The 16,093-nt window shown below is 41.9% G+C and overlaps 1 protein-coding gene across 1 annotated transcript in view; it reads right to left on the reverse strand.

Annotated features, from left to right (window-relative positions):
- LOC137432951 (sorbin and SH3 domain-containing protein 1) overlaps positions 1 to 16,093 on the reverse strand; it is a 446,359-nt gene that overhangs the window by 41,620 nt on the left and 388,646 nt on the right. Inside the window, exons 18-19 of the mRNA XM_078783773.1 lie at positions 8,729 to 8,844; positions 5,419 to 5,616 (exon numbers count right to left, since the gene is read on the reverse strand). Of these exons, the coding sequence (XP_078639899.1) occupies positions 5,419 to 5,616; positions 8,729 to 8,844 (314 nt within the window). The remainder of the gene's footprint in view (positions 1 to 5,418; positions 5,617 to 8,728; positions 8,845 to 16,093) is intronic.

Here is a 16,093-nt window from a genome sequence, read left to right on the forward strand (position 1 = left end):
TTTACCCCAGATCCACTTTTTTGAAATACCGACTTCTTCCCTGGAAGTCCGAGCAGTATTCATGTGTTTTATACCTCTCCCACCCACCTCCCCTTTCCCATGCCTCCTCCCCCCAAGCCCACTCCCTCCCACAGATCTCCCGATGTCCCTGTTCTCTACTGTTGTACTTGTGTGCTTCCCTCTCTCTCCCCATCTTGTCTCCTGCTCCCTTTATCATATGTTTTATGTGTCAGTTTGTTTTTGGGATTAATGTTAGCTCTTACACGAGCCTCGATCTTGTATACAAAAAAAAAAGAAGTAAATTAAATACAACTGCACTCTGGCGTATGCAGTTGCCCTCATTGAAGAGTACAATCGTCTCCTGACAAGGGATGAACAGCAAACCCAGTAACTGCTTCAAGTTGTGACAGAACATCGCGAGAGGTTTCCCGATTGCAGGGAATCAACGCTTATCGGGCAACAATGAGTGGCTGGCAAACATGAGTCACTGTGCAACCCCTAAAATTTGATGTATTCAAAAAATATTTCACATACAGAAGTTTTACCTCAATACCAAAAAAATTATAGGTTAGGGGAAAAAAAAAATCTTTTTTTTTTTGCTTTATGGAGGTAGCTAAGAACCACCCTAATACACACACACACACACACACACACATATATATATATATATACAAATGAATCCATCTTGAGATCTCCAACCTTTAATGAGCAAAATAAATAACTGTTAGACGTTTCGATCAGCAACACAGACCATCGTGCATTCACTGACCTTTCTCAAGAGTAAAGAAAAACAATTCTACACCCCCCCCCCCTTTATATCAAGGGAAAAATGGGGGTGGTGACACCAAAACCACCAATCAATGCCATTCTGGAACAAACTCGTGCCATTCAAATTTAAACCGTAACTCAAACCACAAAGCGTTGAACCAACTGCAACCACATATTGGGATGTTAAATCAAAACAACCATACATATACCGTGCGAATTTTCATTAAATATGTAACGATTTTGTGGGTTTGACCTCCAGTTCATGCCCCAGAGGGTGGGGCTTACAGGGATCAAAACTGAAAAAAAAATGTAACTCAAAATTTAATATTGGGTAGGAAACTGTTGGAACCTTTTGCCATCTTTCAACTTTGCTTTAGGTGGGAAGCGTGGGGATTTGTGATGTGACGCTCTCGTCATACTAATTATTGACTGACACTTTGTCTTAACAGAATAAATGAAGGTGAATACCATTTGAGAGAAAGGTAAATTTTTCTCTTGATCATCTTTGAGATGTTTCTACACCTTGATTGGAGTCCACCTGTGGTAAATTCAATTGATTGGCCATGATTTGGAAAGGCACACACCTGTCTATATAAGGTCTCACAGCCGACAATGCATATCAGAGCAAAAACCAAGCCATGAGGTCGAAGGAACTACCTGCAGAGCTCAGAGACCGTATTGTGTCGAGGCACAGATCTGGGGAAGCCTACAAAAAAATTTTCTGTTGAATTGAAGGTTCCCAAGAGCACAGTGGCCCCCATAATTCTTAAATGGAAGAAGTTTGGAACAACCAGGACTCTTCCTCGAGCTGGGCGCCCCGCCAAACTGAGCAATCGGGGGAGAAGGGCCTTGGTAAGAGAGGTCCAATAACCAGATGGTCACTCTGGCTGAGCTCCAGAGATCCTGTGTGGAGATGGGAGAAACTTCCAGAAGAACAACCATCACTGCAACACTCCACCGATCTGGACTTTATGGCAGAGTGGCCAGACGGAAGCCTCCCCTCAGTAAAAGACACATGAAAGCCCACAGAATCTTGTTTCTCAGTCTGAGAGTCCGTTAGGTGCTTTTTTGCAAACTCCAAGCGGGCTTTCATGTGTCTTTCACTGAGGAGAGGCTTCCGTCTGGCCACTCTGCCATAAAGCCCAGATCGGTGGGGTGTTGCAGTGATGGTTGTCCTTCTGGAAGTTTCTTCTGTCTTCACACGGGATCTCTGGAGCTCAGCCAGAGTGACCATCGGGTTCTTGGTCACCTCTTTTACCAAGGCCCTGTTCCCCCGATTGCTCAGTTTGACCGGGCGCCCAGCTCGAGGAAGAGTCCTGGTTGTTCCAAACTTCTTCCATTTAAGAATTATGGAGGCCACTGTGCTCTTGGGAACCTTCAATTCAACAGAATTTTTTTTGTGTAGGCTTCACCAGATCTGTGCCTCGACACAATCCTGTCTCTGAGCTCTGCAGGTAGTTCCTTCGACCTCATGGCTTGGTTTTTGCTCTGATATGCATTGTCAGCTGTGAGACCTTATATAGACAGGTGTGCGCCTTTCCAAATCATGTCCAATCAATTGAATTTACCACAGGTGGACTCCAATCAAGGTGTAGAAACATCTCAAAGATGATCGAGAGAAATGGGAGGCACCTGAGCTAAATTTCAAGTGTCATAGCAAAGGGTATGAATACTTATGTCAATGTGATATTTCAGGTTGTTTTATTTATTAAATTTGCAAAAATTTCTAAAATCCTGTTTTCTCTTTGTCATTATGGGGGTATTGAGTGTAGATTGATGAAGGGAAAAAATGAATTTAAACGATTTCAACATAAGGCTGCAACTTAACAAAACGTGAAAAAAGTGAAGGGGTCTGAATACTTTCTGAATGAACTGTACATAAAGACAGAATTGATTTTTAGCTCACCTGGAACGAAGTTCAGGGGAGCTTATGCAATGGCGCGTCGTCTGTCCGTCAGGAGGTTTCCCCCCAAAATAGGTATTTGCTTTCTTCTCAGAAACTACACACGCAATTTCGATGAAACTGGACCACAACCTTCATCACCCGTGATGTTACAATGTTTGTTCAAGGCATTGGAAAAATTGGGATCTGAGGAGGTATATGGGGTTGGGGTAGGAGGAGAGTGGGGGTTTCCCCCCAAAATAGGTATTTTTTGTTTGTTTGTTTAAAGTCTTATGATTAGGTTAGTATGAGTCTACATGCTTCCCTGTCTTCGAGCAACCACTGAAATTGGTTTAAAATACCTTCAGTCAGTGCAATATACTGTTTAGTCTACCAGGTGAGCGCCAGGGGTATTGCCCCTATATTTTCTATAATAACAAGTGTTGTTATATCCTGAAGATTAAAGCCTGGTGTTGGCTCAATTGGTTAAGGTGACTGTTTTAAGATCTTAGGGTCTTAATATCTTAGGGTATTCAGGTCAAACCCCTGTCATGCTGTTAAATAACACCAGATGGGTTGACTCGGCCTGTTATCCATCCCAGGTTGGCAAAATGAGTACCAGCTTACTGGGAACAGGAAGCACTGCATCAGCAGCACAGCTGCACCCCCGCAATGACGCAACCAGCAGCTACTGGCGACATGCAAAATTGTATTTATCCTTAAGAGTTATTGGAAATCCCTTGAAAGTACTTTTGGTTTCACATTACAACGTTTTCATCCTTGTCTGTTTGTTTGTCTGGCTATCTGTGAGTAGGATATCTCAAAATGTTATGGGCAGATGCAAAAAAAACTTGGTGGGCTGGTTGGGTGTGCGACCATGACAAATTGATGAGATTTTGGTGAAGATCCGGATACTATCTTTTTTAAAGCGTCACCATTGAGGGATATGACAAAAAGGATATATAGCATGATATTTTAACGGATTCAGACGAAACTTGGTCGATGAGTTGGGTAAGTGATAAGAACAAGCAAATTAGATTTCGGTTCAGGTCCAGATGCAGATCCGGCCTATCAGTGGGATACAAGAGGGAAACTGTTCAGCCTGGCGGAGGTACGGTATGTGCTCTACCGAGTGCCATTCTAGTTTATTTTGCTACCATGTTTCAATTATTAAATTTCCAACTGGACTCATACTTTTGCAGCCCATATATACAGTATATACAGTTTAAAAAAAAAAAATATATATATACAGTATATGTAGTACTAGCAGAAGTACCCGGCATTGCCGGGCGGTGGAGGGGAGGGGAGGGGGAAGGGGAGGGGAGGGGAACGGGGGGGGAGGAGGGGAGGAGAGGGTGGGGAGGGGCGAAGAGGGGGGGGAGGTGAGGAGAGAAGAGGGGTGGAGGGGAGAAGAGGGGGGAGGGGGAGGGGGATGGGGGGAGGGGAGGGGGTGGGGGGGAGGGGAGGGGGGGAGGGGAGGGGGGAGTCAAGTCGGAAGTCATTGTCGTCAATTGAATGTCGCATTTATTTTTTATTCCCTGTCAAATGCCATTGGTCCCGCATTCCGAACCCGGAAGTCGGAAGTCATTGTCGTCAAATAAATGTAGCATGTATGTTTCACTCTCTGTCACATGCCGTTGGTCCCATGTCAATCGGATGAAGTTGAAAAATTAATGTTACGAAGTTTCTCTGAGACGTACTGATTCCGAATATGAAGTTGAAAAATTAACGTTCCGAAATACGCTGATGTCATAATTTTAAAACGCGAAGTTTTTAAAATTTTAAGGTGTGCTGTAGTTGCTCTGAGACGTACTGATTCCGAATATGCCTTTGGTTTTGCTCTGCAATGAGTAGTTCTCGAGTTATAAGAGGACAAACAAACAAACATACTTTACTGCTTTATATATATAGATTTGTAATTTCAATTGGCAATCCATTATAGAACGACACAATGCATTCCAATCAACAGATACATCATGCGTGGCTTTCAGCCAAACAAATCGTGGGAGGAAGAAAATGAAATGAATTTCAATTTCAAAAAAAATCCCCCAAAAAATAGAAAAAAAAAATCAATTTGGGCCTCTACCTCCGCTTCATTTTTTGTAGACCGCTAATTGGTCAACTGCTTTTCACAGCTTATGTCTGGTGATGTACTGTTACTTTTTAAGAGCACAATCAATGACGCTCGTTTCCCACAACTGAGATTCATGGTCACCGTAAACACAATATATTTCACATTTGTGCATTGTTCCCATTTAAAATAGAGCACTCTTGTCAATGCTGTTTCAGGGATGCACTCAAGGTTAAAGTCACTGTGAAATTTCCCAGATTTTTGTTTATCGCTTTATAAATAGCTGAAGACAGTGGTTTTACAGCCAATTAAGACTGACAATCCTTGGTATCACACTTGGAGTTCATATAAGTATCAAGTACAAAACAAATGACAATTTTAAAGCAGTTTCTCTCGCCCCCAGAATGTCACATGGACCACTCTTCCCTCACATCCAATAGTTCCACCCTTGCCTCTTCATTTACCCCCTCACCCTCACCCTCTCATGTTGTCAACATATCGTGTGCATCGTCCTCAATGGTACACAAAGCAAGCAAAAGAGTAAATGTGAAAAATTCCCAACTCAGCCAAAGATAGTTTCACAATTTGATTACTTGGCAATCAAAACCACCACATCCAGAGATGAAAGCAAGCAATGGCGGAGCACAACAAATGCAAGGAAAACTGGCAAATGGGAGGAAAACAAAAGAATGCTAACTTGCGCTGGCTTGGGAGAGCTCACACCGACCTCGGAACCAGACTTTCGCCTGGTCCCTTCCTCTCCGCCGAGCAGCTCGCCAAAGCGCTCGTTGGTGATAAACTGCGGCTGGTGAACAAAGACACCCGAATGGCGGCGGGCAGCAATGTCAGCCTCCTCCTGCTCCCGTTTTAATCTCCTCTGTTCCACAAGAATCCGCTGTTGATGGTGAACGAGGGAGGGAAAGGTAGTGGCAGGGTGACCTTCCGTGCCTCTTGAAGCATTATGGAAACATGTGATCCCCCACTCGCTTCCCTACCCCAAAGCAAAATACCCCACAGCGATGGAAGGACAAGTCGATTACGCTCACTGGGCATTCTCATGTAATCAGGAAGTTCATTAGCTTCAGGTCATTATCGTGTCAATATATTGTCGAATATAATGTCCACAAGATAATTAAAATTCTTGTATTTTAACTATTTCAATTATTTTTATGTCCACAGAGCCACCAATATTTATTTACCGAACGGCTTCGGGCATTGCGCAATACAGTGTTGAATAAAATGGTGGACATACATTTTGAAACCTTCATTTGATATACAGGATGTAACATTTAAACATAAAGGAACAAAGAAGATCATAAAGAAGAAGAAAAATCTGAATAAAAAATAAAAAATTCAAAAATTTCAAACAAATTTCTTTCAAAATTTCTTTCTTTTCCAAAAAAATGTCAAAGATTTTTTTTTTCAATTATTTTTTTATGTCCACAGACCAACCAATATCTCCTGAATGGATTCGGGCATTATGCAGCAGTGTTGAATAAAATGGTGGACATACATTTTGAAACCTTCATTTGAGATACAGGATGTAACAGTTAAACATAAAGGAACAAAGAAGATCAATAAAGAAAAAAAAACAACCTTAATAAAAAAACATTTTTCCAAAAGTTTCAAAAAAAAAATTCAAAATTTTTCTTTTCAAAAATTTTTTCAAAATTTTCAATTTTTTTTTTTTTAATGTCCACAGAGCCACAAATGTTTACCAAAAGGCTTCAGGCTTTGTGCAGTACAGTGTTACATAAAATGGTTGACACATTTTGAAACCTTCAATTGAGATACAGGATGTAACAGTTAAACATAAAGGATCAAAGAAGATCAATAAAGAAGAAACAAGTTCTGTGAAACGAGATTGATATGAAAACATTCATGTTGTCTTTGTTGCTAAATTTATTCTGGTTTCTTCAAACAAATCACAATTTTAGTCCGCGATGTTCTTACCTTATACCAACGCACGTCCGAGCGTATGCGCATGCGCTATTCAATAATTACACCTAATTTGTGCCAAGTTCTGTGAAAAGAGATCGATATGAAAACATTCATGTTGTCTTTGTTGCTAAATTTATTCTGGTTTCTTCAAACAAATCGCGATTTTAGTCCACGATGTTCTTACCTCATACCAACGCACGTCCGAGTGAATGCGCATGCGCTATTCAATAATTACACCTAATTTGTGTCAAGTTCTGTGAAACGAGATTGATATGAAAACATTCATGTTGTCTTTGTTGCTAAATTTATTCTGGTTTCTTCAAACAAATCGCGATTTTAGTCCACGATGTTCTTACCTCATACCAACGCACGTCCGAGTGAATGCGCATGCGCTATTCAATAATTACACCTAATTTGTGTCAAGTTCTGTGAAACGAGATTGATATGAAACCATTCATGTTGTCTTTGTTGCTAAATTTATTCTGGTTTCTTCAAACAAATCGCGATTTTAGTCCACGATGTTCTTACCTCATACCAACGCACGTCCGAGTGTATGCGCATGTGCTATTCAAAAAGGCACCCCAACAACAAGAACAACAACGTGGTCCTGTCATAGAGCTGCTCGTCGCAGCTAAAAAAAATCCCCCCCAAAAATAAATAAATGAACGGTCTCGGTTACAGTGCTAAAACCTTTTACCTCCCATATCAAATCGCTCTCCAACATCTCCTGCTGAACACAGCAGTTTCCTGAAAGAGTGTCGGTGAAAGTGGCTCAGCATCTTATTGTCGCTGTTATCTGCAAATTCAGCATCCGAGGCTAATCCAGCAATAATAACTGCCATTCACAACATACAAACAACTCCTGTGCCTGGTGAAAACGAAGCAATTAAACGTGTTGAATGCACATCGGTGTAACAGTAGTTCAAAGCGAAATTTATAGCCCTGTTTTCACAAATTTGCTATCTTAAACTCTGAAATGGTACAAACAGGAGTAAACAGGAGAGGCAGGGGATTCATATCCCATCAGTTCCATCTGTACTCTATAAAGGAAGTTCGACATCATAAAAGTTTTGTTTGTACCCTACAAAGGGTGAATGAATGAATGAATGAATGAATGATCGTTTTAAGGCCATTTTCCCCGCTAGAGCGGGGGTTAGCCTACAAAGGTCACCCTACAAAGGGTGAACAACATAATTCATAAAATAAATCCACATAATTTATGAATAAACAAAAATATTCCCTTCTCTCATCGGAGAAGTGGGAAAATATTGACGATAAAGATTTTATGATGGCTTCAGGTTGTGAGAAAAGTCCAAACTATGTGCACTTATCAGTATCAGGGTGTTTAGCCCCAACTGTTTAGCCTGGGTTCATCTAAACGGTCATCGCAGTGTTTCACAGGTGGGATGGGGTATCGGTGTGTGTGCCGTCCCACGGATGGGCGTTAAACTGGGAGTCCAATATGTCAGCATTAGTCAGTGGACGTTAAATATCCCATGGTGTGCGTATATCCCATGGACGAGTAGATGAACGATCGCCGTCACCCTGAACAAATTACTAATTACTGCTCTAACCCACAGGGGACACTGCGTTAGCAGCACAGCAATGCCACCACCAAATTATGCAACTAGCAGCCATGTGCCGCATACAAAAGGAAAACTCATAGGGTTTCAATTTATAGAATATTTTAAATATCGCATCCATAGCACGTTAGAACAAAAAAGAATAAATTGCATCACTCATTTTTTGTTGCTTCCATGTTGGCCCTGTCCCGTGATGGGAAAGAATGCTAAATTATATTCATTCACACTTGGTCATTTCATGTGGAGGATTACACATTTAACAAATGTTACATTTCTATTTTTTATTTTTTGTGATTGATGTTAGCTCTTACACGAGCCTCGACCTTGTATACAAAAAATAAATAAATAAATAAATAAATGTCATTATACAGAATACTTGATTAACTTAATTACATGAAGGATACAGATTTTTTCCCAGTGCCTTGTGTCGCAAAAAAACAATAACGATGGGGGGTAAGGTATAAAGCTCGGCCCGTATCTGACCTCCTTCTCCTCCCGACGTCTGCGGGCTACTTCGTCGGGACTTCCGCCCTGGTCAGGAGCAGGGCTGCGATTTGTTGGGGAGGCACAGGCCGATGGTGGCCTTGGGATGACCAATTCTGTAAACACAACAGCAGACAGCAATTACCAAAATCAAAAGAAATAAACGAATAAAAAAAACAAGAAAACGTCATGCGTAGCACGATACTTGCAAAATCCACCCTCCCCCAAAAGTTTTCCAATGATACATGATGGCCTATGTTGACCTTTTGGCCTATGGTGACCTCAAAAATACTTGGTGGTTGGATTCAGTAACCAGATATGCAAGTCCTCTTGAAATTTCACATCAATTAGATGAAAATTTAGGATTTTAGAAATGTGGCCTATGTTGACCTTCCGATGTTGACCTCAAATATACTTGGTGGTTGAATTCAGTGACCAGATATGCAAGTCCTCTTCAAATTTCAAGTCAATTGGATGAAAAATGAGGATTTTAGAAATTTGGGCTATGTTGACCTTTTGGCCTATGTTGAGCTTTTGGCCAATGTTCACCAAAAATATAATTTGTGGTTGAATTCAGTGACCAGATATGCAAGTCCTCTTCAAATTTAAAGTCAATTGGATGAAAATTGAGGATTTTAGAAATTTGGCCTATGTTGATCTTTTGGCCTATGTTGACCTCAAAAATACTTGGTGGGTGAATTCAGTGAGCAGATATGCAAATGCTGTTCAATTTTCAAGTCAATCGATGAAAATTGAGGATTTTAGAAATTTGGCCTATGTTGACCATTTGGCCTATGTTGACTTCAAAAATTCTTGGTGGTTGAATTCAATGACCAGATATGCACGTGGTCTTCAAATTTCAAGTCAATCGGATGAAAATTGAGGATTTTAGAAATTTAGCAAAGTTGGTGACCTTTGGCCTATGTTGACCTTTTGACCTATTGACCCCAAAACCAATAGGCTTCTGGCATTTGACCAACTCTATCACTTGGTGAAGTGTGGTGAAGATCGGTTGAAAATTGTGACCTGTAGGCCGGTGACAAACTAACAAACAAAGTCACAAACACAACCGACCAATATACTTGAAAAATCTTCGATTTTGCAAGTAATAAATGGATGAATGATTAAAGCAAGTCAACAGTTTTTCCAAACACGCATCAGTCGTTTTATGTAAACAAATCATGTGTGTTATCTTTAATGGGAAACAGAAGAAACAAAACTGAAAAATTCACAGCTTCTTATCTTCGTCACCGAAGGTGGAGAGGTTGGGTGTGTGACAAGGACGAATTGATTCGATTTTGGTAAAGATCCGGATCCGGATCTAGATGATACAATTTTTAGAGTGATCTTCAGCATTGAGGGATAGAGCAAAAAAAAAATGATATACTGTGTTGCACGATATCTCAAAAAGTAGAGGACAGATTCGGACGAAACCTGGTGGACAGACAGGGTGTTTGACAAGGAAGAATTTATTCACTTTTGGTGAAGATTCAAATCCAGAACAGAGAGTATTTTAAAGTGCTTCTTCAGCATTGAGTGATAGGCCTAAAACCAGTATATAGTAGAACATCTCAAAACGTTATGGACGGATTCGGACGAATCTCGGTGGACTGGTTGTGTATGTGACAAGGACGAATCGATGATATGTTGGTGAAGAACTAAATACAGATCCGGATACAATAATTATTTATTTTTTGTAGAAGTGATTCTTCAGCATTGAGTGATGGGGCCAAAACGATATATAAAAACCACCTTTAGAGGCCATTTTTCCCCGCAAAGCGGGGGTTGGCCTTTTTCGGGAACCGTGGTTGTTGTTGTTTTTTGGTCCCCTTTTTGAAGCAATGTTTTACGGCCGGATGCCCTTCCTGACGCCAACCCTTTTTGCCGCCTTTAACGACAAACAGGGAATTACCAGTGAACTGGTACTCAATTTGCCGACCTCGGAAGGATGGCAGGCTGAGTCAGCCCCCCTGGCGTTCATTCAGCGATCGACCGGGATTCGAACCCAGGATCCTAGGATCCTAGGTCTGGCACCCTAGCCGCTAGCCCAACACCACGGTTGCCAAAACGATATATAATAGCATGATATTTCAAAAAGTTGTGGACGGATTATAAGAAAACCTGTTGGTTGGTTCGGCGACAAAACAAGCCGATTCGATTTTGGTTCATGTCCGGACCTAGATCTGGACCGTCTATAAGATACAAAACATAAACTGTTCAGCCTGGCGGAGGTATGCGCTCTACCGAGTGCCGTTCTAGTTCAAAGATGGTTTCATGCTGGGATCATAGGAACCAAAAAGCAAATTATGCGACGTCACATCTATCTCAAAATCCAAAATGTATCCAAAAATATACCATGACAGTGCTGCCAGTTTTTTATACATCATACGTCATCCATGGAAACAGCAGAATTTGGAACACTGCTGCCTAACATGAGATGGATGAGAAAACTTCCCATTCCCAGGAAGACATCACAACACAACCATCACAAAACCACCGTGTGAATTATTTAAGCTTTAAAAACAAATGGGAAACATTGATGGTGAAATACGATTTCTACAGAGGGTATTGTTGAGTGATGAAAGTAGAATATTCAAGTTACACAGAGGGAACTTCCACAAATTAATACTGAAAACATTGATGTAATAAAGTCTGCCACTCAGTGATGGGAAAAAATGAGATTTGGACATTTCATTTTCCTGAAGACATCGTGACAAAACTGTGGAATTTTTTGAAACTCCCTTTCTCTCTCTCACCGCAGGCAGGCTCGTGGTCTTTGTCTTCTACCGTCTCCTCTCCGGCCTAGCTCCCCCAGCTCTGTCTGTGCTCTGTCCCCCAAATATTCCTTCAGGACACACAAGATCTGCCAGCAGCCCTCTTCTGGTGACACTGCCAAAATCAAGACTCTCTGCTCACCTTCACTCCTTCATTCCTCTTTTCTCCCGCCTCTGGAACAAACTCCCACACTCTTCAATCCCTCCAGGTCTTTAAAACAGCTGTTCACCACCATCTCTTATCTTCCCTCATCCAAAACTTTGATCTTTTCTACCCCCATTAATACACCCCAAATCCACCTCTTTCAATCTCCGACTTCTTTCCTGAAATTCCGAGGAGTGTCAATTTGTTTTATACCGTGTACCTCCCGATGAAACCTCCCCTCCCGCCCCCCGACTCCCAGCCTTCTCCCTTCCACAGATCTCCCGACGTCCCTGTTCTCCATGGTTGTTATACTTGTGTGCTTCCCTCTCTCTCCCCATCTTGTCTCCCGCTCCCCATATTATATGCTTTATGTGTGCGTTTATGTTTTTTATGTTTAATATTAGTTCTTACACGAGCCTCGATCTTGTATACAAAAACAAACAAAAGAAAAAAAAAAAGCTGGTGAGAAAGCAAACCGTTTGTCCTTCATCCTATAATCACTGATTTTCTGACTCAGTTCTACTGATAAAGTATTGTATGAGTCGGGTCTTCAATGACTGATGCGGCTGTCGGGTGGGGGAGAGTGGGGTCTCAGCATCGGCCAGTTAATTTGCTGATGAATCGGCATCTCAGAAAAACGGCTGCGGCGAATCAGCCTGCTGGAAGCGGCTGATGAAACCATTGAAGGTGATTCACTTTTTTTAGCTCCTTCAGTGCACGGATTCCAAACAGTCCGACTTAGGAAGTTTGATGCTGAATGATCACAAAGATATTTCGTGATAAGCTTCACAAACCGCGACGATATCGGAAAACATAGTCTGCATGCCACGAGAACTAAACAAAGACAATGGAGGGTATGGTGAAGCTGTGTATTGATGCTCGTATTTTCATCCCAAACGAACCCACATTACATTAAATTACTAAGAAAATATAGTTCTCAACACTGGTGTGCAGCATCAAACTTCAGCACAAATTATACAGGGTACAATAAGTTACAGTACAGAGTACACGATAAAAACATCACCAAAATACTGCACATACTGCAAATAATAAATTGTTCTCTACAGTAGGGTACATTTCATCATACACGACGCAAAGCAGTTAGTGTACAGGGTATGTGAGGCAGAGGCTGAGGAGACGGATACGTGAAAGGACGGAAAGAAAGACAACTCAAACAGTGCCGCATGGATAGGTTCAACATTCTCTCTCTGTCCATTTCTTTACCCCATGAACATGAATAAGATTATTAATTTGGTTCCGGTGGGGTTCCGAGGGCATGTTGGGTATTAATTTTTTTAGTTTCAAATGATTCAGTACAATCAGATTTGCTGTATGGGTGGCTGTGTTGTTCTTCTTCCCCCTAACCCTAACCCTAACCCTAACCCTAACCATAACCCTAAGCCAAATGTCTCCCCCCCCCCCTCCCCAGCTCTGAAATAAATACCCTGTTAATGAGAACTGTGTGGTCATCGGGGACCAGGAACTCCACAAAGCATATATAATAAAATTAGCATATAAATCCGTAGACAGGTAAATTGGGTTTGTGTAAATAAAGGCAAAGTAAAAAGTGAATCACCTGTAACGGTTTGCTCTACCACTTCTAGCAGAATGATTTGCCACGGTCACGTGGTTAGAAACAACGATTCGTGTACAGATGAAACAAATTAATGGGTGGATATGAAGACATCTCAATTCCCCTCCACCGCCCAGTGGTGTCAGTCGTTCAAGACCCACGTGATAGTTATTATATGCTAACAGGAGTACCCGGCGTTGCCCGGTGATGTTCTAATCCTGTTGACATTTTGAAGAAATCAAATTTATTTATTTTCTATTCCCCTACTTACAACCAATAAGGAAAATATATATTTAATATAATATTAAATCTCCCCCTCCCCCCTCAAACACACACACGAATCGGGGATAATTTAATGTTACCTTTCATACAGCGACAAAGTCTCAGGCGCGATAAAGCGATTTTTAAAAAAATCCAAGAAAACTGACCTTTTTTTTCAGCTTTTCATTCTTTTTTTATTTTGCCTAAACACTCCCTGGTACTCACTGATGAACCTCTGACAGCTTGATAAATATCCGTTCAGCTATCACTGAGAAAAATGGCGACACACACACACACACGGCTCTCTTATAGTATATAGTCGCGCGGACCCTTCCGGTTAATACCAGGGACCGCGGATGGACCAAACGGATTTAATTGAGGCGACGACCAAACACGGATTCAGCTATAAAACGCGGGAGGAAGAAGGGAAGTGGAAGCTGTGGCAAAAGCGCTTACCTTCAGCGAACCGACGGCAGCTGCAGGGAAATTAATGTACTCGACACCGAATTAGAATGTACAAAAATAAACACGTTTATTCCGGAACCCGAGACAATGAAACGCGACGATGATAAAATAATGCTCCTAAATTGGGATCCCACACACCAGACTCAACAACAGGACACAGGGATGAATGAACAAAAGAAACGTTGTGTAATGGTGATGTGGTGTGCGGTCTTATCTGTCCGTCGGTTGCCGTGTAACACGGCTCCAAACTCCGGCGTGGAGGAACCCTCTGTCCGCCTCGCACGCTTCGCTAGGCCCGAGCCAACGCCCTCGCCATTTGCACACGAGGTCCCGTTCACCACTCTAAGCTCCAGAAGCAACGAGCACCGCTCCAAACACCATGAGCGAACCGTCAGCCCGATGAAGAGAAGTGCAGGGACCAACAGATCTCGTACAGCGCCAATAGATCAGCGAAGAAGAACGGCAAAAGGGGAGAGAGGGCCAAAGAAGAGCAATTGCGACTGCACACTATGAAAACCCAAGAGAACTGCTAAAATGTCGTGCAGCGCACTTTTATAACCTGGGCGGTGACGTCAGCCTTGGCGCGCCACCAACCAGTGCCTTCCACCGAACCTTCCAGATCCTTCCCTCCAATCACACGTTCCCTGTGGCGTGGTCATAGCTCGTGGTGTAGCTGACGGCAGCCACCTGGCGGTGCCCTGATCTGGCTTCTTCCAAAGTCGTTGTAAGGGAAGGGAATTTCATTACTGTGTGTGCTAAAGGGCCTATCTAAGTGTTTACAGGTGTGCGTTGCCATAAGGGACAAAGGTTTGATTACCAGGTGTGACACACAAGGGCTGTTATCTCTAATCCTTATAACTACCTAGCACACGAACATCCTGATATGTTCACAGGTATACTCCTTAACCGACAAACCAGACTAAACACACAGAACTTATTACAGGGCAGATTCCTCATAGCGACAGACGAAGCATGTTACCTATTCAGATCTACCTGACTCTAGATATTGCTCTACCCCACCGGCATAATATATATACACACATACAGTGCCTTCAGAAAGTAGTCACACCCCTTGATTTCTTTTTCACATTTTGTTGTGTTACAACCTGAATTTTAAATGCATTAAATATAAATTTTTGTAACTGATCTAAACATAATATCCCATAATGTCAAAGTGTAATGAATATTATTTTTTTTAGAAATTTTACAAAATAATTAAAATGAAATACAGAAATATCTAACTCACAAAAGTAATGAACCCTTTGTAAAAGCACTATTGTCAGCAATTACAGCTTCGAGTCTTCTTGGGTATGTCTGTATCAGTTTTGCACATCTGCATTTGGGAAGCTTTTCCCATTCTTCCTTGCAGATTTGCTCAAACTGTCAAGTTTGATGGGGAGTGTAAGTGAACAGCAATCTACAAGTCTTTCCACAGATTCTGAATGGGATTGAAGTCTGGCCTTTGGCTAGGCTACTCAAGCATTTTCACATTCTTGTTCTGAAGCCATTCCAGTGTTGCTTTGGCTGTATGCTTGGGGTCATTGTACTGTTGGAACTTTTTTTTTTCTTCTTTTAAAAAAAAAACTTTTTGTTGGAAATTCTTCACCGCAATCCAAGGTCTTTTGCGCTCTGAAGCAGGTTCTCCTCAAGGATTTGCCTGCATTTGGGTCCATTCATTGTTCCCTCTATTCTATCCTTAGTCCCTGCCACTGAAAAGTATCCCCATAGCATGATGCCGCCACCACCATGCTTCACAGTAGGGATGGTGTTTGATGGGTAATGAGCTGTGCTCGGTTTCCGCCAGACGTAGCGCTTTACATTCAGGCCATAGTGTTGAATTTTGTCTCATCAGACCACAGAATATTTTGACTCATGCTCTGTCTTCATCTAACAAAGAAACATCGAACAAAAAGAAGCCTTCAAAGAAAATAACACCATCCCCACAGTCAAACATGGAGGAGGTTCAGTGATGTTATGGGGTTGCTGTGCTGCCTCTAGCACTGGTTGCCTTGAATGTGTGCATGGCATCATGATATAAGGAGATTCCCAAGGCATTTTGGAGTGCAATGTTGAACCCAATGCCAGAAAGCTGGGTCTCCGATGAAGGTCATGGGTCTTGCAACAGGACAATGACCCCAAACACACTT

Source organism: Myxine glutinosa, chromosome 8 (assembly GCF_964187855.1).
Source record: "Myxine glutinosa chromosome 8, kmMyxGlut1.1, whole genome shotgun sequence".
NCBI classification, from domain to species: Eukaryota; Metazoa; Chordata; class Myxini; order Myxiniformes; family Myxinidae; genus Myxine; species Myxine glutinosa.